Here is a 24,382-nt window from a genome sequence, read left to right as displayed (position 1 = left end):
AGTGATGGTCAAATGAAGCTTCGTGAACCAGTGTCTTTACTTTCTGAGCTCACTAGATGGCGCTCTCTGTTCAACAAAGGGTTTGAAAACCCATTGAATTGCCATTCATTTAACCTTTTTCTTTGAACAGAGAGCGCCATCTAGTGAGCTCAGAAAGTAAAGACACTGGTTCGCAAAGTTTCATTTGACCATCACTACCTGTCACAGCAGATTGTGGAGCTCCTGAAGTCCGACACAGACATACAACATTTTAGTAAAACAACTCTGTGTAGTTGATTTCTTGCATAAAAAAACTCTCAGAAGTGAATTTAGTAATGAAATAGCAGACAAACAATATATAAAATTTCTGAGATCTGCGCAACCTATTCAGAAGACTAACTGACTTCATATCAGTCAGTGGCCTATGTAAATTTTTGGGCGTTACAAAGATAGAAGGTAGAGCCAAATAAGGTAGGAGTTGAGGAGTTGACGTCAACTTTCAGCTTGGTTGAGATTCACCCTTTTTCAGCAGCAGTTTCAAATTGTAAGATTTGCATAGGAAAGATGGGATTTTGAGGTACTATGTATTCAATACAATTTTATTTATAGTATCAAATCATAACAAGAGTTATCTCGAGAAACTTTACAGATTAAAGTAGGTCTAGACCACACTCTATAAATTCCAAAACCCCAACAATTACAGTAATTCCCTCAAAGCAAGCATTAGCAGTGGCTATTGCGAGAAAAAACTCCCTTTTAGGAAGAAACCTCGGCAGACCCAGACTCTTGGTAGGCGGTGTCTGACGGGGCCGGTTGGGTGTGTGATGTATGTCCTATTTTACCCACCGAACTGTCGTCATTCAACTATGACAAGGTAAACTTGGTTTTGCATTCTATCACCCCTTTAAAGACACAGTTTCTGAATAAGCACTGTGTGTGTTTCTCTGTGGATTGAGCAGTTTGATACATTTACAGTATTTATATAGCACCTCGACCTGCTTTATACTAAAAAGACATGACTAAATATGGGACCTTTAAGTATGATTTGTATTGCCCTGTAAAAAAAAAATCCTCGTATTGTAAAGCATCTGCAGGGTTAAAGGTGAGGGGCTTGTTCTGCAATTCCAGTGAATTTACAAATACTTCACCAGGCGATCCAAATTCCTGGTTTCAACATTTATTTCATTGTCTCTGTTGTGGGATAAAGTCTCGTTTTCAAAGCCAAACAGTGAACCACAGGTTTGAGGTCACTTCTGTTTTGTCATTGTAATGCCTACTGATCACCAGCAGAGGGAAATACAATTCAAGGATTGCCTAAATCCTCTTTATTTACAAACACTATCATGTCTGTGTAGATGGAGAGGTTTATATTATTTTATACAGTGTCCCTGTCTCAGCACCTTATAATTTAGCAGAGGACATGAAGCATAATTCAAATGTTTCCAGGTGAGAGAGGACTCTGACTGAACTCTTCTTCTGACCTGAGCTTGGTTGTCTGGTCTCTCTCCAGGCTCGCTGGTTCGTTTCCAGAACCTCTTTCTTCTGGAAAGGAGAATGAATGAACAACCAAATTAATCATCAAAATACAATTCTAAATGACTAATGTAATGAAGGATGCATTACTGAATGTAATCACAGTAAAACTGAACTGTTCACCTAATAAATAGGAAGGCACAGAGGAATATGATAGCCAGGAAAATAGCAGTGATGGATCCAGCAGCTACTGATTTCATTGAACCTGGGAAACAGTGATGAAACCAGACGATTCATTATGGAATTACAAGTTGTTTGGGTCCTTTAGCAACTGATAATTAGACATAAGATCATGGATCCTCAGACAGATGCATTCCACATAATGACTCATGTGTACTGTAGTTTTGCTTGTGGTTTTTACTTATGTCCCATAATGTAAAAATGATCTTTCCAACAATGTGTGTTAATGTGAGTTTTTATGAATGTCAAATCTTTAGATTAGCTATTATTGTTTGGTGCAAACATTTCATTTGCAAATGTATTCATGTTGACATCTATTTGTCATTAGATAGGTGGATAAAGAAATGGAAGGTTAAGATCATGTGGAAATATGATTACCTGCTACAACAGTCAGATGTAAGGTGGAGGTCTGACGTCCTCTTCTGTTCTGGGCTTCACAGTAATAATTCCCACTGTGTTCAGGTCTAACATCAGTGATGGTGAAGATCTGTCCTGATGCTTTTGGTGAGTCTTCATTCCCCTTGTACCAGGTGTAGTTAGCTGCTGGGTTAGCATCACTGCTACAGGTCAGATTCACTGAACTGCCCTCCACTATCTCAGCAGAGGGACTCACTGACACAGAGAGAAGCTTCGGAGCATCTGGAGGACAACATATACAGAGAAAACTGTTGTTAATCAAAGGTAAATTAGGTTGATTATGACTGCCACCTGGGAGCGGCAACAAACTAAAATGTTAATAACATAACGCAAAAACAAGAGACACTCATCATGCTCCCCCTGATATCATGAAGCTGTGCTGCAGGCTGCTCAGGGAGAAACTGTGTAGTGACTAACTTGCATCTATAGCATTTAGAATCTTTGTCCTGGTAGTTGTGTGTAGGTTTACTGCCAGTGTCTCAGCAAGAAGGCCAATCATCCCTCTGTGGCCTCATTTGTTACCTCTCTGAGTTACTCCCTGATTTGGTTTGTGTTCTACTGTACGCAAATCTCAGGAGATAAATCAGAGTGTTAATCTTTTACCCATAATGCAGCAGCAGCTTGTGTCTTCAAAAGCATTTTCTTGATCTAAGAGATGTCTACTTTCTGCATGGACAGTTCAATTGTTAGCTTGGAGCAAAGCCAATGTTTAAATTACATATTAGATTGTGCCACTCTGCTCTACTCCTCTCCTTCGTTGGAAACCAGTTTGTGGTAATAAGACAGTGGACATTGGTGTGATCACAAAAATACACAACCCGGTATCAGGCCAGGTCTCACACCCGCGCAGGGGCACACAACAACGGGGAAATGAAACGCCGCACGGCGGCCAAAACAACGGACCGGCCGCCACTCGCGACCCGCCACTCGCAGGACACGATCCCCGGCCGCAGGGACACACAACAACGGGGAAATGAAACACCACAACGGGGAAATGAAACACCACAATAACGAGACGGTTGGGGTTAGGAAAAAAAAAAGAACGGGGAAAGGAACCGTCACACGCGGCACACGCCGACAAAGGAACTGCAATACGCGGGACAAAGTTACTGCCACACGTGTGTTTTCTGACCCATCCACCACCCAGACCAACCTCCCTACGCGGACTTTCGCCTTATCAACTACTCGCTACCGTCAGCGTTCTGGGATCACGAAATATGCTTCCCATTAAAATGCAATGCTTTCAATTGCGTAATCGCCACACGAAAAAAAAAACGGCATTTACGTAACCTGTCCATGACTTAATAGATTACAATAACATGACCATATAACAACATGGCATGAGACTGGGCTGAAAAACAACCGGCAATGATGGAGTTAATCGGAAAAAAAAACATGAATCCTTTAAACACTTTTAGAAAATGTTTATACTCCGTAGCTAGTGACTATGCAGGTCTCCGGCGCCCCAGTGACTGCCCCAGTGACTTTGCCGGTCTCCGGCGCCCAAGTGGTTTGGCCATTCTCCGGCACCTGCTTGGCCGCCTGAGGGGATCTACCTTCGCCCACCTTTGGCCGCCTGAGGATCTTCCCTGTCCTGTTCGACCTCCTGAAGGTCCTCGATGGCCTGTTAGGCCACCCAAGGGGTTCCGCCTTCGCTGCTGTCCGCAGCCCTGGACCCCAGGACTAGCTGTACTCTCTTTCCCTTGCCCCGAGTGACTCTTGTGCCTTCCCTCGCCCCTCGGGGTTGCTTTATTTCGTCTATTTGGGTCGTCCCTCCTCCGGGCCCCCTCCGCCCTCCCATGGTTGGTTTTTGTTGTCCCTCCTCTGTTTCCCTCCGCCCTCCCTGGTTTGACATTTGCTCCTTGGTTGCTTTTTAACATCTGGGATCTGTCCCTTGGGGGGGGTCGTTTTTAGTCTGTTTTGTATTTCGCTCAGTTTCCTGTTTTATTTTGATAGTCTGGTTTTACTTCCTGTCTTGTGTTTTAGCATCTTGTTTGATTACTCTGCCCAGTCCTAATGTGTTTCACCTGTTTCCCAGCCATTGTGTCACCTGTCTTGTGTTATCTCATTACCCTCTGTATTTAGTCTTGGTGTTCCCCTTGTCCAGTGTCAGATCATTGTTTGTCTTGTTGCCAGTTTGGAGTCTTGTGTGTTTTTGTGTTTGCTTGTGCCTGTCGTGTCTTCCACAGTCAGTTCGTGTCTGGTTCTTTGCTCCCTGGATTTCCTTTGTTCTCAAGTTTTTGGTTTGTTTCTGCTCTTGTTTTTTGGATTCCCTTTTTGTTTTCTTCACTCTGGATTAGTTTTTTGCCTGCTGCTTTCAGGACTCCCTTTGTTAATTTGTACTTTGTTTTTATGGACTAATAAACCTTCCACCTCAAACGTTCTCCTGCCTGCTCTCTGCCTTTGGGTCCTCAACTTCACTGAACCCTAACATTATTATTGTGTCGGACAATTGATTGTACTGTTTACCTCTTTCACGAACTGCAACAACTAACACTAATTGACACACCTGTAGAACCCCGTTCACATCAGCAATCTAATTTGCCAGTTGCTCAGACCACTCCCAATAAAAGGATGCTAGATCCCTTACCGAAGAGAGAGAGAGAAAACACTCTGGACGAATGGACGTGCCGTTTGCTGCAGCGGACTGGTTTGCCGATCTCCCCTTCCCTCGGTGTTGCTGTTGACTGGATCTTCTGTGCCCTGGTGGAGCCGACTCCCAGACCCCGCAGTGTCAACGCTCACAAACTCTGACTAAAGCCCAATGCATGCCGGTTAGATTTGAGTCCGACTTGATCCCAACTTGCAGTGACGTCATGCACATGTGGGCAATGATAACCTCACGAGATCAAGGCGGCCACAGTTTTGAGATGCCGGCAGCACAGTTGCTTTTCACCGACTGCAAGACCCAGGCGGACCCAGGGCATGCTGGGAAACGCCGGCCACTCATTTTTTATATAAACTTTTTATTATTTTGAATTGGAGTGATTTTAACTGCTCTTTGTCTGATTTAAAGGCTTATTCTGTACAGAACACTTTCTGTGGCTGATAGTTACGTTTAGAAGTCAGAGAGACTAAATATGAGATTACAGATCATCTACAGTGTGTTAATTAAAATCAGCAACAGGTCGCATGTAGAGCATTTTGAGAGCTACTCTGTCATAATTAAAACTACTGGAGACTGTGTACAAGCTGGTATATGGGTCTGATAACATTTTTATTAAATCGGAATCGGACTACAGTGTTTCTGTGACTTCCTGTTCAGCCTGAAGGCTGATGGAATCAGCTGGAAAACTGTCCGACTTGACAACGGATTTTTGTCACTGCCCCCGGCTGCTGCCGCCTGCTCTTGTCTACTTTACAGGCGAGGTGCAGTTCATCTCGAACAAGCTTACTATTTCCCCATTGACAGAAGCAGAGCGGCCCCATGGAATTCCTGGCTTGGATTTCTGGACTGGAGTAGGCTACTCGAAGCTCCGCTGAAGCAGACTTCCTGTGCCGGCGCCAAGGGAAACAGGGAGCTGACTCCAGGCTGGACTGGACTTGGGTATTGTTTAACCCAGGTGCAGAATATTGGACAATCCATGTTTTCTTCATTTTCTCCCCATTTGTTTTAAAAGAGGAGATTGTCAGTTAAAGTTGCAGCCCCATAAATGTTTCCAGAGGAAAGTCAATGTCATCTCTGGTGAGGGAATATCCACAGATCCCGAAAAGACAGTTGTCATTGAGAACTGGCCCTTCCCCTCTACCATTAAGCATGATCATTCCTTGGTTTTGTGGGGTACTACAGAAGGTTTGTTAAAGGTTTTTCTAAAATAGCAGCACCCCTGAATGCTTTCCTAGTAGGTTCTGCTAGTATGCGGAAAGGAAATGCTGCCAGATCCCGATCCAGGGGCCAACAGCGGAGCAGCAGGGACGGCAGAATTTGTTGAGGAGTGCACATGAAGTCTAGGAAAGGAAAGTTGTCACACTAGACACCAGAGACTGTTTTAAAGTTGCCGGGCTACAAGCAGGCTGCCCATTGATTTTACTATTTCCCCATTGACAGAAGCAGAGCGGCCCCACGGAATTCCTGGCTTGGATTTCTGGACAGGAGTAGGCTACTCGAGCCCAGCTGAAGCAGACTTCCTGTGCCAGCGCCAAGAGAAAAAGGGAGCTGACTCCAGGCTGGACTGGACTTGGGTATCGTTTAACCCTGGTGCAGAACATTGGACAATCCATGTTTTCTTCATTGTCTCCCCCTTTTTTTTACAAGAGGAGATTGTCAGTTATTTTAAACAGAAAATAATAAAATACTATTTAGGGCCCGAGCGCCAACAGCGGCGAAGGCCCTATTGAAAGTGAAGGAATTATTATTCTTTTTTATCCGGCAAATGAATTGCCTTTTTTGAGGGGCTTATGTGTTGTACTTTAACAAACTCCTCCTAGAGATTTCATCAACTTCAAATTTGGTCTGTGCCATCGTAAGACCTTAGCAATGAATGAATGAATGCGTGGCGGCGCAACAATTTTGTGCGTTTCATAGCACCCCCCGCTGGCAACAGGAAATCAGCCTTATATGACAAACATCATCCGATTTACATGAAACTCAGAATGTGTGGTCTACATGTGTTACTGAGCCACCCCCTATACTTCAACCATGCCCACTTACTTGGGCCACGCCCCCTTTCATACCATTTGAACCATTGACGGTAGACCCTTGTGTGAGGTGTCATTGAACTCAGTAGACAGTTTCTTTTTGATTGGTGATGGTTTGACCCACCCCCTATTCTGCAACCACGCCCCTTTCTTATAACTTATGACCCGTTTGATATAGACCCTTGTGTGAGGTATCATTGAAGTCAGCAGAGTTCCTTATTCATTGGTGATGGTTTGGCCCACCCCCCTATGCTTACGCCACGCCCCCTTTTATAACTGGTGACCCGTTTAAGGTAGAGTCTTGTGTGAGGTATCAACGAACTCAGCAGAGACGTCCTTATTCATTGGTAAAGGTTTGCCCCAACCCCTATGCTTTGGCCACGCCCCCTTTCACAGCTAATGAACTGCATGACATAGAGGCTTGTGTGAGGTATCCTTGAACTCAGCAGGGAGTTCCCTTTTTATTGCTTACGATTTGCAGTGTCTGAGTGCTGCGCAAATGCACGGTCGCAAGGAGCGGCGTCCGCCAGTAACCCTGACGCGCACAGAGGCCCGAGGGCCCGTCCAACGCTGCTTGCAGCTTTATTTTTATACATATTTCTTTCTTTCTAAAATAACTTGAAATTAACAGACTTTCAATCTGTTACATTTACATCCAATGTCTCTACTTAAACACATTGTATGTAGAGTAGAAGTGATATGCTGATGCATTGTACTCACACTGAACATCTATGTGTACAGATGTGGAGTTTCTCTGGCCATGCTTATTCTCAGACTGGCAGTGGTAGTTCCCGCTATCATCTAAGCTGATAGAAGTGAAATGATAAATATATTTTGATGTTTGAAGCAGGATCTGTTTTTTCTTGTACCAGGTGTAGTTAGCTGCTGGGTTAGCATCACTGCTACACGTCAGAATCACTGAACTGCCCTCCACTATCTCAGCAGAGGGACTCACTGACACAAAGGTAAGATTTGGAGCATCTGGAGGAGAAAAGAGGGACTAATTATGAATTTTTATTTAGGCATGGACTGCCACAGGCTAGGAGGAGCAACACAAGTATTGTGGTGACTATGTTCCACCTACTTTATAAATCCTGCTTAATGAGACACAATTTGTTTTTTGTGTGGAGCCTAAAAAGACAAATAAAGGAATGTTGAATCTTGTCACCTCAAAGCTAGCTGGCAGGCTAAATTAACCACTAATAGACCTGTACATGAATCAGGTGTCTTCTACAGTCTTAGTGGCCTCCCACACCCATCATAAAAATTTAAAGTGACCCGAAATCTTCACACATTGTGGACAAAAGTATTTCTCCCCAGTTTCTGAAGGAATGTGCCTGCTAGGAATTTACATTTTTGGCAAACTGTTCCAGGATTGTGTAAACACTGACAAACTTTTGCAACAAAAGCTTTTGCCCAGTTTTTAGGTAAAGAATGGCCCAAAGACATTTACTCATATGTCAAATAATAAGTAGGTTTTAATGTTATAATGTTTTGTACTTACACTGTACATCTATAAATTGAGATGTAGAGTTGATCTGTCCGTGTTGATTCTCAGACTTGCAGTAGTAGTTCCCACTGTCCTCAGAGCTGATGGAGGTGAAATGGTAGATGCCTTGTTGTCCATGAGGCAGTGTTTGGTTCTCCTTGTACCAGGTGTAGTTAGCTGCTGGGTTAGCATCACTGCTACAGGTCAGAGTCACTGAACTGCCCTCCACTATCTCAGCAGAGGGACTCACTGACACAGAGGGAAGCTTTGGACCATCTGGAGGAGATGTGTTAACAGAGATTACTCTAGGTTAAAGGTGATGTAATACAAAATAACACATGGTATTTTAATTACTGACTGTGAATAGTTGTGTCTGAGTATTTTAGACTTAAAGGTGGTCTGACTACATTGATGTGTGATGGTTTGAGTCCTAAAACTGCACAAAACCCCTAAAATCTCCTGGAGCTGCTCAGTGAATATCAGAAGACTGTGAATGAGCTAGAGCTAAAGAAAGTAGTTATGATCAGTAAATATATTTACCTGCAAATACTGGACAGATTTAAGCTTTTTATTTTTGAATAAACTGTTTCACTTACATTTCACATCAATAGAGATGGATCTAGATGTCCTCCCCAGCTTATTCTCAGCTGTACAGTAATACTCTCCAGAGTCTGAGGACTGGATGGAGCTAAAGACGAGCTGTGGTTTTTCACTGAAACGTTGAAGGTTTAGATTTCCATTCTCCTTGTACCAGGTGTAGTTAGCTGCTGGGTTAGCATCACTGCTACAGGTCAGAGTCACTGAACTGTTCTCCACTATCTCAGCAGAGGGACTCACTGACACAGAGGGAAGATTTGGACCATCTGGAGGAGACATTAACATGAATAACTTAATAAAGGTAAGAATATATAGACCATTGACTATTGTAATTATTATTTTGTTTCTTTTAAACTATCCCTATTTTTTTCATGGCAGCTGTCCAGAGTGCAGATCACTTCCTGGTCATGTTTTGTAAATAATTCTGCTGATTCTGTTGTGGGTGAGGAGTGAACCTTGAGTTTTATTTTGGAAAAAGGCTCTTATTAATATTTTCATTGGGCCGTCCCCATGAATTGGAAAAATACTACAAACTACCTTCTAATATTTCTTTATACTCACAGCTGTTGCATCATTAACTACACACGTGTTATCTTTACAAGACTGAACATAAATATTCAGTCTTGTTTGTGTTCAGATGCTGTTTTAGTTTTGTTGTTACAGTTTGCAAATGTTACCGGTCAGTTTCAGATTATTTTATCAAGTTCCTGTGGTTATAGTAGTAGTCAAGTTGTGCATTCTGTTGAGTCAGTATCTATTCTCTGTGAGATGAAAATAAATGTGAATATAATTAAATGGATTTCAGATTTATCCTTACTAACATAAATTCTGTTATGAATAAATCTTCAGAATCTGCAAACTCCATTTTAAAGTTTAAAATCAAACTAACAAGCTGACAGCATGGATTCTGTTTCAGTCCAAAACTGTTCAATTAACTGCAGTTTAGAGCTTTCGGCCATGACATCATAAATCATCAAGTAATGGAGCATCTCAATAACAGAATTATTAAACATAAAATGAAGCAACAGCATATTTTACACTTCAAATCGTCCTGAAATAATAGTAGGAAAGAATTTGGAATGTAACATCAGAAGATAAAGTATATCTGAATATTTCTACTAGTGGAGTGATTTTTGTTTCTATGAATAATCCTGCTGCACCTACATTAAGAATCAGAAGACTCCAGTGAGATTACGTCTGAAATTGTCATTGTATTGTAATGTCAGTGTGTTTGTGTCCTGACACAGTAAACTCACACACTGAAGGAGAGGGGAACTTCTCATGTCCTTTCAACGCACAGGAGAAGACATCTGTGGGATTAAACCTGGTTGTATAAGTAGATGTCTCCACCGAGGTAATGTGTTCTCTGTTCTTGAACCAGACGTAGGAGAGACCACCAGCTGGACTGCAGCTGCTGTGACACTTCAGCTCTGCCTCGGTATAATACTGCTGGACTGTTGCTCTGATCACCTGCACCTGCAGAGCTGGACATGAGAACAAGAAACAATATTTTATCACAGGTTCTTAAAAAAAAAAAAGTACATACATGTCACCACAACAGTTACAATTCCTAGAAGTAGCAGCGAGCAATTAGTAACTGTATTAATTTATTAACTGTAATTTCTTCTTGAATGTAATTTCACAAACTGATTGACCGTTATCAACATGTTCAGTGTTTTAAATGTACTGTGTTGGTGTATTTCCATCAGTTTGTGTTGATCAGTACCTGTGACAGTCAGAGTTGTACCAGGTAAACTACTCCTCCATTCAAAGTTTGGTGTTCTGAACTTGAAGTGATACTCAGCTGAGTCTCTCTCTCTCAGGTCAGAGATTCTCAGAGTGGAGAATCCTCTCTCTGTTTCAACATGAACACGACCTGTATACTGGGAGTCTGTACTAAGGTCTTCAGGCTGGGGAGGATTCTGCCCTCCATGATTACGCTCACGACTGAACCACAATGTTGATTCGTCATGATAATTGAAGCTGTGGTACAAGCAAGAAATGTCCACTGAAGAGCCTTTGGAGGCACAGATGCTTCTGTCAGTGTACGTCACTCTGTTGCAGGATTTACCATGGACACCTGAAAGATAAAACCATTTTTCATAAGTGAGGTCTCCATATTAAAAATTCAGATAGTTATAAGGCTCCACTAAATGTTGTGAAAATGTGTAAATGTGTTATGTTAGTAAAGGTTTGTGGCAAACTTGGTGTAAACTCACACGCAGAAGGAGAGGGGAAATCTTCAAGTCCGTGTACAGCACAGGAATAGCTGTCTTTGTTATTTAATTTGTTTAAATAATAAGATGTTTGTGCCTGAATTTCCTGTCCATTCTTGTACCAGACATAGGAAGGATTATTAGGTAGACGACAACTGCTCCGACACTCCAGCCAGTTAGAATATGATATCACCTGGAGACCTGGATGTGTGAAGAAGGAACATGATGTTATTTTGAACATCTGGAAGTATTTAACATATTAATGACAATATTACCTGTGACAGACAAAGTGACTTCACGTGATCCGGTATATCTTCCACCTTCTTGGTTTGTTATGAACCTGAACTTGTACTCAGCTGAGTCTCTCTCTCTCAGGTCTGAGATTCTCAGAGTGCAGTCCTTGTTATTACAACTGTACTGCACACGACCTGAATATTCTGAGTCTGTTGTCAGATCTACAGGTTCATCATTTTTCATTTTAGTAAACCAAAATGTTTTCTCAACTGTAGTATAACTGCCTTTCCACCAGTAGGGGTATGTGTAGCTGCAGTGTATTTCCACTGTTGATCCTTTAACAGCACAGATCTGAGTAGAGGTGTAAGTCACTCCCCAGTCATCCTGACCCTGTATCACTGTAACACAGAGAACATCAGGAAGACCAATCAGACTCAGAACTACATCAGGAGACAGACTTACATGTAGTCAAGATGCTTCAGTGTTTGAAGCTACATTTCTTAAAACTACTTCTGCTTAAAATACTTACCACTCACATCCCAAGTCAGTGTGAGACAAAGGTAATCTAATAGTACCAACTCGTTTTGGGGTTTTGGGGACGTGGAAAAACTTGACTAAACTCAGACTGCTTTACTAGAACTGAGCTTAACATTGTATCACACAGGTTTTTCTTATATTTGAACTTCTTTGTTGGGGACTTTCTAACGTCTCTTTTTAAATGTAAATGTGAATCAAGTGTTAATGTTATTTTTTGTTTATGCCAAAGTGAACAGAGGAATGGACAAATATGCAAATCGTTCAGTTTTACATGAGAATTTATAATGCTAAGGAACAGTCACAGCTGAACACATGATCTCTGCTCTGCAGTTAATCTCTAGGTGCACTGAGGCAGGACATCATACAGAGGGTGCAGTGAAGGAACAGAAATGTAATGTGTACCTGTGAATAAAATAAAAACGCAGAAGATTAATATTAGAAGGGTGAAGTGTGTGGAAATAAAAGAATCTGCTTTGCTCGGTTGCTTTTCTGTCTGTGGTCACTCAGGCTGCTGCAGAGTGTGAATGGAAACTGTAGAGAAATGCAGAACACTGAGGCGAGGACAAATAGTGTGACATGTAGATAACATACACACGCACACACACACACACACACACACACACACACACATACATATATATATATATATATATATACATGCAAGTGATTAAAGCGTAACTCTCACAAAAATGCAACTTAGGGTCTTTTTGTGAATGTACCCGAGTCACACTTTCATTTAAAAGCATAATTAGGACAGAATCGCCCCTTTCAAGCTTCACTGTATTCTTGTTTCCGGTCAAATGGCCTTTTGAATGGGAAAGCTAGGGGCACTACTATGATCGCATCAAAATCACTATTTTTAAAACACTAAGAAGGCTCGACACAACATGAAACTTTGCTCAAAGTATTACCAGGGTCTCTACACATGAACGCGAGCATTGAGAACATTGTTTGTGTGCCCAAAGTTTACTATAAAGAAAGGTATTGAACGATTCACTTTCGCAGTTGTTGTTTACGCTACCCGCCATCTTGTCAGTCAAAAAGTGTCGATCTCCGAATGCAAATGAACGGACTCCATAGGAGGAAATGTCATTCTTATATGAGGCTCCTTTTTCAACTACACGGTCAATAATCCATGCATTCTGGAGTTCATGTGTTGAATCCTTGGTGATACTTAAAGCAAAGTTTCATGTTGTGTCGAGCCTTCTTAGTGTTTTAAAAATAGTGATTTTGATGCTATCATAGTAGTGCCCCTAGCTCTCCCACTGAAAAACGAAAATACGGTAAATCTTACAAGTGACGTTTCCGTCCTAATTATGCTTTTAAACAAAAGTTTGACTTGAGTATATTCACAAAAAGACCCTAGGTTGCATTTTGGCGAGAGTTACGCTTTAGGTTTACGGATGTACAAAGCAGGCCAACCAACCCTAGCATACAGGGATCAATGGTGAGTTAGGGCCCTAAGATTTCTTATGGACCTCAATGCTCCATGGTATACAGTATCTAAGAAGTGAAGGCATTAGGAAGATGCATATATAAAACAGCACCATAGTCAAACACAGACATCAAAGTAGCAGCAACAAGTTAACTTTTTGCATCAAAAGAAAAGCAAGACTTATTTCTGAAATAAAAACCCAGCCTCAGCTTCAACTTCTTCACAAGTTGCTGAATTTGAGGCTTAAAAGAGAGAGAATCGTCAATTAAGAATCTTAGGTATTTATATGAAGATACAGACTGAGTCACGTTGCCCTGAAACGTAAGAAAAGACGATCATGACATTTGTTTTGTCAGGATTCAAAATCAATTTCAGCTCATGAAAGCTGTGTTGTAGTATCAATAATAAAAGCTGCTAAATGCCTTACAATATACTGTAAATGTAGATGTGCACTACAGTACCTTGTACAGAGAGAAGGAAGACAACAAATCCCCTCGCTGCTGCTGTTAAACTCATAGCTGCTCCTCTGGTCTCTGTTAAATCAGCAGGTAGATCACATACATGAGAAATACTGGGTGGCACTAACTCACAATAAACATGTCTACATTAGAAAAAGGAGGATGTGGTCTCTGAAGACAGTGTGTGTCTTCTGAGCTCAATACAGTAGTGTTAAATAGATATCAAGCTGTTTAAAACCCGCCTAACTTCCTTCCTCTTTACATCATTAATACGCATGAGCAGACAAATGTCTGTAAATCCCCAAGTTGAAATGAAGAAATGATTCTTACTGGTGTTTTGCAAACAATGCATTAAGTTCTTAAAATATAGTTTATGGAAATGAAGGGCAGGGAAGTGCCTCTAACACTTTCCATGAGAGGACAAGCAAAAAACATGTTTTAATCACTCCTTTTTTCACCCTATATTGCAAGTCAGGTTCAATTTTATTTATAGCCCCAGTCCATATGATAAACGGGCCATAAATAGAGATACAATGTACGTAAAGCACTTTGGTCTGGGTGTGCATAAACCTGCTATGAACATAAACTAAAAGTGAAACTAATAAAACAGATTTGTTTTGATTCATTTGACCTTTTCTTTTCCAATGTGTTGAGAGCCAAGCTGGACTGTTGCCCAACAGCTGAGGACTGTGTGTACATTTCCTCAACGCTCTCTGAAGGTTAGAATTATTTGGGTTTAGTCTAATGTTGTGATCAGAGTGAACAGTGATCCTTAAGATAAGTGCATTGGAAAAGTTTAGTGTTGAGAGCAGATGTTAGGGTGTGGTTGGCATGGAGCACATCACAGCTTCCTGTGTGAACCACTGGGAGGAGTTGTGCTCTAATTCAAAAGAATATCTTAGATAAGAGGTGCACTTGATAATAATAATTGCAAACCTGCTTCCGTCATTTCTGCAACAAGAGAAACCAGAACAAAAGTTAGACAAATCAACAGCAACAATATGTTGAGATACTGAGATAAAACTATTAGTGAGATACTGATGATTCAGGTGAAAAAAGCTTGTACAGGGAATATATGATGAAACAGTTAAGCCTATTTTTCAGGTTTGGAGCAATAGGTATGAGACACGAGGGAATTCTTTAAAACTTTACCCTAGAACATGCCTGTCTGAAAAGAGAGAGAATTTTTTCACACTCCATGCGGTAAAATCATGGAACGAGTTTCCCGAAGAAGTTGTGCGTTCCCCTTCAATTAATTCTTTTAAGAATAGGTTGGATGCATTTTGCCTGTCAAAAGGTGTAATGTATAATTATAAAGCTTGTCAGTAATGTATAAAACTTATTTATGAATTTTTAGAAAATTTAAATCATGAAATGAATGTGTTTTATGAAAACAACATGTTAAAATGTGAATATATATATACAGTATATATTTTGTTTTGTGTTGCTTGAGTCTGGAATAGAGGCTTTTATATCCTGTACCAGAATTTTTTTCAATAAATTTCAATAATAAGTAGATAAAGAACATGCAAAGACAGATACTATCTGGTGCTGGAATGTAAAACACAAGTTTGATTACAATATATTATTCTATCAATTACAAACGAATAGCTAATTCAAAACATGCTTGGCTTTGCAAACTGAAACACTTTCATACTGCAGCATCTTATCGTTTAATAACAACGCCATGATAAGCAGAAGCAGTGCTAGACAGTGAGCACTGCTTAACACCTTCAAAATAAAAGCCCCAAATTCATAATTAAAGTGACACAAACAAATCCTTATAAGAACATAGATGAAAAAAGCATTGAGTATGGCAGACACAACATTTAAAGTTATTTACAGCAAAAATATTTTTCCACATGTGGCTCTAGGTGGTGGGAAGGTGGTAGTTGGATGTTGAGCAAAAAGCGCGGCACTTAAAGGTGCAGCAGTGGTTTCTGGTCGCTTCCTCCTGTGCTTAGCTAGCGTTGTGACAACTTCAAGGAGTTAATAATTAACATTATTGACGTCAAATTTCCACACAATGCTATGTTGTTCTGTGTTGTTGTAAAACTCAATAACACATTCACAAAAATTTGGAAAATATATTTATATATTTTTATTCTTTATCATTGCTATTGCCAAAGCAATTATTAATGTTGCTGTGGGAGTAAACACATTTCTCGAATGAAAGTTCTCTTTGCCAACGTCTAGGCAAGAGACGGGTCAGATGTTTGGCAGAAAACACCCGGCGGACAGCTGGGGGGCAGGTGAGGCGTGGCAGGGTCTGGAATGACAGGAGAGGTAAAATCATGACAGTTGGAGAACAACAAAGTTTAATAAAGCAGTGTAGATGACACAAATAGTCCACCAAAAAAATTAAAATAATTCTGAACATTTGCCAGTTAAATACTACATACTGATTTACAGCAGGCTGTATAGTATTGATTATAAACGAGTTAAGATGACACTGCATTAACTAAGGTGACACTGTGTTTTTGGTTGTTTTTTTACCATTTATGTTGATTGAAATAAACTAAACTAAACGAAAGGCAGGCTTTGACCTCAGAAAAAACAAAAAACTACTTTCTGTTGCCCGTTGCACAGTGACACTCACTATTAGTCACAGTTTGATTAACATGTTTCGGAACATATGTGTAATTACCTTTTAACATAAATGGTAAAGTGTTGTGGAAAATGTCTTTGGTGTTCGGTGATGAAGCTGGAAATTAAGATTGTCTGACACACTGGAGTTATCTATGTTATTTTCTTTATTCTCCTGCAAGTAGAGGGAGGCAGTTTAACAGAGTGTCAAGCAGTCTGCAAAAGCGCGTCAACGAACAAAGAAAACTCTGGGTTTTTATGGGTGAGCATGCAGGGGGAGGGACTGTATTCTTGTCGACTCAGCAATCCTGGTCCAATGGCTTCTTTGGACATCTTCTGAGGGGCGTACAGACACTTCATTCTCTGTGGTTCCTTTTTCGCTGACTCTACCCTCTGTACACTCGCTGATTCTGCTCATTTTCTGCTTAGTCTGTACTGCTTCAGGATATTGGCCCTTTGCCAGGTGCTGCCTAGTATGGCACTACACGAGAGGGAGGGAGCAGCGTAGCCTCAGTGCTACGGAGGCAGAAGAAAGCTATGGTTTCCTTTTAAGATAATAGAGTACTATAATGGATCCCTATAACTGATATATCATAATATCAAATAGAAAACAGAGTAAATATTGTATAGTATAAACGTAAATACATATAAAGTCATGAAAATATAAAAACCCATGCAGTAATGGATAATATATGAAAGAAAGATCACACATCAGTATGACAGATAAAAACTTTCCACTACAAAAGTCAAACCATTTTCTCAGGTACTTACTAGGAAATAAGACTTAAGCCAAAATTTTACTTTCAGCATCCACAAGTACGCGAAGGTCTGCGAGATGTAGGCTGCACTTGGTAATCAGCGGGTGTACAGCACGCATTGGATCTGGGCGATCTACTGCGCATGTGTCACAATGTGTCCTCCAAGCAGACTCCAAAAAGTAGTATAGACAGAACTGCTACAGCCAAAATGATACTGTCCGCAAGGGTCTGCTGGGGTCCGGGTGACGCAACTGCCGTCATCTTCGTCAGAGGGTATACGCATACTGTAGGCTCTGTTTTTTTACCTCGCGGACATGTTTATTTTCAACATTGGGGGGGACACATTATAACTGGGGGGGTCAAGGGTTCTCCCCGATAAAGTATTCATCAAACACCAGCATCATCCCATCCAAAAATTTCACCCAACCCACCCGGTAGTTTGTAAGATATTTCAGTCTGGACCACTGAACTCTTCTTACCTGTGCGATGGTGTTTAGTTTCTGCCTGAGCTCAAACCGTTGATTGGGCAACTTGTATCTTCTTGATAGGAGAATAAATAAAAACGACAACGACAAAAAAGTATCATCGTTTGTATTGAACAGATGGCTAAATTGTATTGGTTAATATAACCACAGTGATGCTCACCTAATTCCTAGGTAGACAGAGAGGACGACGACAAACAGGACAAAAGTGAGCAGTATTCTTGCGTGTGATCTGGATGCACCTGTGACAGAAATCAGATGACATGTCATTGCAGGATGTTTGGGTCCATTAGACTGTGTCCTGCTCTCTGTCTGAGTGCATTTAAAACTGTTAAATGGAATTGTGTGGGGGCGAAATCTAGCTTACTTAGTAGAGCATGCGCCATGCAGGCGGCGCATTCAAATCTCACCCACAGCCCTTTGCTGCATGTCTTAAACACCCCCCTCCCCCGTTTCCTGTCTTCAAGCTGTCCTGTCATTAAAGGCCGTTAAAGCCCCAAAAAATAATCTTTATAGATATTATATTATAGAATTGTGTGTGCTGCAGTGCCTTTCATTGTCATTCAACAGCAGTGGCATAAAATGGCTCTTTAGGCAATTTATGTTATGTGAAGTACAGTATGAGTCTCGTGATTATAACTAACCTGCCACAACAGTCAGATGTAAGGTGGAGCTCTGACATCCTCTTCTGTTCTGGGCTTCACAGTAATAATTCCCACTGTGTTCAGGTCCAACATCAGTGATGGTGAAGATCTGTCCTGATGCTTTTGGTGAGTCTTCATTCTCCTTGTACCAGGTGTAGTTAGCTGCTGGGTTAGCATCACTGCTACAGGTCAGAGTCACTGAACTGCCCTCCACTATCTCAGCAGAGGGCCTCACTGACACAGAGGGAAGCTTTGGACCATCTAGAGGAGAATATTAAGACAGTAAATTCAGTCATATTTTATAGAAAGTGGCGTGAGTTTGATTTCCTTCATAATAATAATAATACATTTTGAACTGTTAACAATATATTAGAAGATGTATTTTTCATTTGGGCAGGTGATGCAAATACAATTGCACATGTGATTTCAATAGATCTTCATTTTGACAAACCTAGAACAAATTAAGCCTGTTCTTTTTAAAATGTAGTTTGAAATTGATGCCACAGACTTGGAAAATAAACCATGAACTAATCCAGGCTTAAAATGAAAACTGTAAACTGCCTGCGAAATTGCTTCAGAACATCACTCCCACTAGCATTAACTTATCATACAGTAGATGAATCATAATGTACTTTTACTTTTAAAGTGATCGGTAGATGTTTTGTACTTACACTGGACATTTATAAATAGAGATGAAGAGTTGATCTGTCCATGTGGATTCTCAGACTTGCAGTAGTAGTTCCCTCTGTCCTCAGAGCTGATGGAGGTGAATTGATAACTTCTTTCTGGTCTATGAGACAGTGTTTGGTTCTCCTTGTACCAGGTGTAGTTAGCTGCTGGGTTAGCATCACTGCTACAGCTCAGAGTCACTGAACTGCCCTCCACTATCTCAGCAGAGGGACTCACTGACACAGAGGGAAGCTTTGGACCATCTGGAGGAGAATATTAAAACAGTAAATTCAGTCATATTTGATGGAAAGTGGCATGAGTTTGATTTCCTTCATAATAATAATAATACATTTTGGACTGTTAACAATATATTAGAAGATGTATTTTTCATTTGGGCAGGTGATGCAAATACAATTGCATATGTGATTTCAATAGATCTTCATTTTGACAAACCTAGAACAAATTAAGCCTGTTCTTTTTAAAATGTAGTTTAAAATTGGTGCCACAGACTTGGAAAATAAACCATGAACTAATCCAGGCTTAAAATGAAAACTGTAAACTGCCTGCGAAATTGCTTCAGAACATCACTCCCACTAGCATTAACTTATCATACAGTAGATGAATCATAATGTACTTTTACTTTTAAATTGATCTGTTGATGTTTTGTACTTACACTGGACATCTATAAATAGAGATGAAGAGTTGATCTGTCCATGTGGATTCTCAGACTTGCAGTAGTAGTTCCCTCTGTCCTCAGAGCTGATGGAGGTGAATTGATAACTTCTTTCTGGTCCATGAGACAGTGTTTGGTTCTCCTTGTACCAGGTGTAGTTAGCTGCTGGGTTAGCATCACTGCTACAGGTCAGAGTCACTGAACTTCCCTCCACTATCTCAGCAGAGGGACTCACTGACACAGAGGGAACCTTTGGAGCATCTGGAAGAGACATTTGTTAACTGATTATTAAATACTATATTATGTGGCAGCATCTGAAACAGAATGTGTGGTGGGTTTGAAGCAAATCTGTTTCCTAATAGTGAATCAAACTACCTCAGTAGTTGTGTATTGCTTTCAAAAAGGTTTTACTCACATTTCACATTAATTAATGCATATTCAGATGTCCTCCCCAGCTGGTTCTCAGCTGTACAGTAATACTGTCCAGAGTCAAAGGACTGGATGGAGCTGAAGAGGAGCTGTGATCCTTCACCGAGAAAGCCTGGATTCTCCTTGTACCAGGTGTATTTAGCTGCTGGGTTAGCATCACTGCTACAGGTCAGAGTCACTGAACTGCCCTCCACTATCTCAGCAGAGGGACTCACTGACACAGAGGGAAGCTTTGGACCATCTAGAGGAGAATATTAAGACAGTAAATTCAGTCATATTTGATAGAAAGTGGCATGAGTTTGATTTCCTTCATAGTAATAATAATACATTTTTGACTGTTAACAATATATTAGAAGATGTATTTTTCATTTGGGCAGGTGATGCAAATACAGTTGTATATGTGATTTCAATAGATCTTCATTTTGACAAACCTAAAACAAATTAAGCCTGTTCTTTTTAAAATGTAGTTTGAAATTGATGCCACAGACTTGGAAAATAAACCATGAACTAATCCAGGATTAAAATGAAAACTGTAAACTGCCTGCGAAATTGCTTCAGAACATCACTCCCACTAGCATTAACTTATCATACAGTAGATGAATCATAATGTACTTTTACTTTTAAAGTGATCGGTAGATGTTTTGTACTTACACTGGACATCTATAAATAGAGATGAAGAGTTGATCTGTCCATGTGGATTCTCAGACTTGCAGTAGTAGTTCCCTCTGTCCTCAGAGCTGATGGAGGTGAATTTATAACTTCTTTCTGGTCCATGAGACAGTGTTTGGTTCTCCTTGTACCAGGTGTAGTTAGCTGCTGGGTTAGCATCACTGCTACAGGTCAGATTCACTGAACTGCCCTCCACTATCTCAGCAGAGGGACTCACTGACACAGAGGGAAGCTTTGGACCGTCTGGGAGAGACATTTATTAACTGATTATTAAATACTATATTATGTGGCAGCATTTGAAACAGGATGTGGTGGGTATGGGGCAAATCTGCTCCCTAATAGTGAATTAAACTACCTTATAGTAGTTATGTAATGCTTTCAAAAAGGTTTTTACTCACATTTCACATTAATCAATGCATATTCAGATGTCCTCCTCCCCAGCTCGTTCTCAGCTGCACAGTAATACTGTCCAGAGTCAGAGAACTGGATGGAGCTGAAGACGAGCTGTGGTTCTTCACTGAGAGGGTTGTCTTCATTCTCCTTGTACCAGGTGTAGTTAGCTGCTGGGTTAGCATCACTGCTACAGGTCAGAGTCACTGAACTGCCCTCCACTATCTCAGCAGAGGGACTCACTGACACAGAGGGAAGCTTTGGACCATCTGGAGGAGAAGGAATATGAACATAAATTAACTTTAAGATGAGAATATCGTACATACAATCTTTTCTTTGTTGTAGTTCCTAATTTAAAAATGTTTTGTTCACAGAAAGAAACATTTTATTTGTATTTGTAACATTTATTTATGGCCTGAATACTCCGAGGAGATCTCTAGCAGTCTTTCTGCTTGGCTCTCTATATAACCATGCTGTGTTTCCTGTACATCAAAATTCAATGTTTTCTGCACTCAACACCAATTACCCATCATTGCAGTGGTAAACAAATGATTTATCCTTTCTTTTCGGTTTACATTTGTAGTTTTCCATTTTCAAATTGAATCTTCTCTCTGGTTAAAATGACCCATCATTCCTCCAAACTGAATTATGGTGTCTATGTATTTTACTTTTGGATTAACCAGATAAAATCATAATATGACAGTGGTGAACTCACACACTGAAAGAGAGCGAGATTCCTCATGTCCTTTGAAAGCACATGAGATGGCGTCTCCAGGATTAAAGTAATCCGCGTGAGTAGAAGTTTTCTCTGTCATATTTTTCAGTGCGTTCTTGAACCAGACGTAGGAAAGACCACCGGCTGGACTGCAGCGGCTGTGGCACTTCAGCTCTGCATAGGTCTGAGACTGATAGACTGTTGTTCTGATCAACTGCATCTGGAGATCTGCATATGAGAACAAAAAAAATATTGTATGTGATGGGACACTTCGTAATCACAGGCATCTTAGTCTATATCCACGACGTTCCACTTCGGAGATTGCTCCGTTGCTGCCGGAAATTCTGCGGGATGCGTGTCTTTTCACCCAGATGTCCGTTACCTTCCGCTTTCTTTGTGCTGGCGTTCTAACCTCTGGTGGATTTCTGAGGACTATGGTTAACTGCTCCTCAGATCTCTGGAGGGTAAATCCAGACAGCTAGCTAGACTATCTGTCCAATCAGAGTTTTCTGTTGCACGACTAAAACAACCTTTGAACCTACACATGTTCCACCAAAACAAGTTCCTTCCTGAGGCTATTTTGCAGAGGCACCTCTGCTCTGTCCTGCACTTAGCGCCGCCCAACAACGATTGTCATTGGTTTGAAAATGTGAAATGCCAATAAACCAGAGCATGTTTTCCTCCCATCCCATGATGCTGTGTGGACTAGCCAGACCCTCCTCTGCATCGCTTTGGAGGAAGGTCTGGCAAAAGTGAGGCTACAGGCATCTATACCTAACAAATAGGTCACAATTCCTTGTCATACGCCAAGAAAAAAAAACAAAAAACATCATACTATACATACTCATAATATAGAATTATTGTCAACATGTTCAGAGTTTTTAAATGTACTGTGTTGGTGTATTTCCATCAGTTTGTGTTGATCAGTACCTGTGACAGTCAGAGTTGTTCCAGGTAAACTACTCCTCCATTCAAAGTTTGGCGTTTTGAACTTGAAGTGATACTCAGCTGAGTCTCTCTCTCTCAGGTCAGAGATTCTCAGAGTGGAGAATCCTCTCTCTGTTTTAACATGAACACGACCTGTATACTGGGAGTCTGTACTAAGGTCTTCAGGCTGGGGAGGATTCTGCCACTGAGAACTACGATCAGGACTGAACCAGAATGTAGATTCAACTTGATCTTCGTAACTGTTAAACGTGCAAGAAATGTCCACTGAAGAGCCATTAGAGACGCAGATGCTTCTGGCTGCGTATGTCACTCTGTTGCAGATTTGACCAAAGACACCTGAAATATAAAATGGATTTCTTACATTAATAATTATTGTTAACCTCTCAGGAAGCATTGTTCATGTACGTATGGCAAAATCTCTGACAGTTGACAAATATATGTTATCCATATATGGACCTACAGGAAGCAATAGTACAAATTAGGGCTGCCACCTCTTAGTCGATTAGTCAACTAATCGGTCGTTTTGGTCTTAGTCAACTAAGATTTCTTTAGTCGATTAGTCATTTTTTATGCTTATTCATGCTTAATTACTCATTTCCAAGAAACTTATGAGCACATTTATGGTAAACACAAGATTTAAAGTGGTGCTTTTGCAGGATTAATTGTGGAGAAACTCAGTTTTACAGATGGTTAATTAACTACATTTATATTGTGCTTTTCTAGTCTTAACCACCTCTCAAAGCGCACAGCTCTGTCAATTAAATCAACTAATCGATTAGTCGACAAAATTGTATAAGTGTTAAGAATTTCTTTAGTCAACGACAGCCCTAGTACAAATGTACCTAAGACAGTCAATGTTTAAGTACAACAAAACTTACAATTCACTAATGTGTCTATGCTAAATGCTAAAAACTATGCATCCCTTTTTTCCGTACACAGTGGTCATCAATCATTACATTTTACATTTTCTTTGGGAATGAAGTTAACTATGGTTGGTTAAACTCTCAGCACACCAGCATCACAATGACATCACAGTCAGGGGCTGAACGAGGGTGTGGCTTCTGGGGCTCCAGCACGGAATGTTTTCTCAAAAAGCCCCGAATCTTGGAGGGTTTTTAAATAAATTCAACTTTGTGTCATTTCCCCTCAGTCTCTTTGATTCTGTTTATGCCTACCCTATCGACTCTTCTGTACATTACTAAGTAGAAACATCAATATGTTGCCTCTCTCGAGGTGGATCAGTTGTGTTTTGTTTTCAAAATGATGACAACAGTTGGAGAACAATTAGATACAAAATAGGACGGACTCTACAGGATGATTCTTTCCCTCGGAAACTATCGTTTCCCAAATTTGTTTTTCCCAAATGATGTACAGATTTTTAGACAGTCTGTTATCAAATGGCTTGAAAAATAGTGCACATAGCTGCCGTAAATGGAGCATACCCACGGCATACCCCTAGATTTAGGCTGAGCCTCTTTACAACATCTGGCACTGCCCATGATCACAGTGTCTGTCGGTGTAAACGTTGTGCTGAAAATAGTTCCAGTTCGTTTATTACAGTTAGTGGCAGTCACCAGTTCCCCTCCATGTGTCAATTTTGGTTCAGTGCTGCGCTTAGAGCATGACTTGCTAAATGTGTTTCAAAAAGGAGATGTGAGAATAGCTTGAACGCAGAATACTATTTTGGTGGTGTGCTGATAAAGAAG

The 24,382-nt window shown here is 40.6% G+C and overlaps 1 protein-coding gene across 1 annotated transcript in view; it reads right to left on the bottom strand.

The window, feature by feature from the left end:
• The window catches only part of LOC114545875 (basement membrane-specific heparan sulfate proteoglycan core protein), a 35,665-nt gene that overhangs the window by 3,784 nt on the left and 7,499 nt on the right, over positions 1-24,382 (bottom strand). Inside the window, exons 5-12 of the mRNA XM_028564438.1 lie at positions 22,659-23,012; positions 10,090-10,317; positions 8,833-9,099; positions 8,252-8,512; positions 7,468-7,728; positions 2,071-2,331; positions 1,636-1,717; positions 1,461-1,521 (exon numbers count right to left, since the gene is read on the bottom strand). Of these exons, the coding sequence (XP_028420239.1) occupies positions 1,461-1,521; positions 1,636-1,717; positions 2,071-2,331; positions 7,468-7,728; positions 8,252-8,512; positions 8,833-9,099; positions 10,090-10,317; positions 22,659-23,012 (1,775 nt within the window). The remainder of the gene's footprint in view (positions 1-1,460; positions 1,522-1,635; positions 1,718-2,070; positions 2,332-7,467; positions 7,729-8,251; positions 8,513-8,832; positions 9,100-10,089; positions 10,318-22,658; positions 23,013-24,382) is intronic.

The sequence above is a fragment of the Perca flavescens genome, chromosome 2 (genome assembly GCF_004354835.1).
Source record: "Perca flavescens isolate YP-PL-M2 chromosome 2, PFLA_1.0, whole genome shotgun sequence".
NCBI classification, from domain to species: Eukaryota; Metazoa; Chordata; class Actinopteri; order Perciformes; family Percidae; genus Perca; species Perca flavescens.
This window is presented reverse-complemented; position numbering and strand designations above follow the sequence as displayed.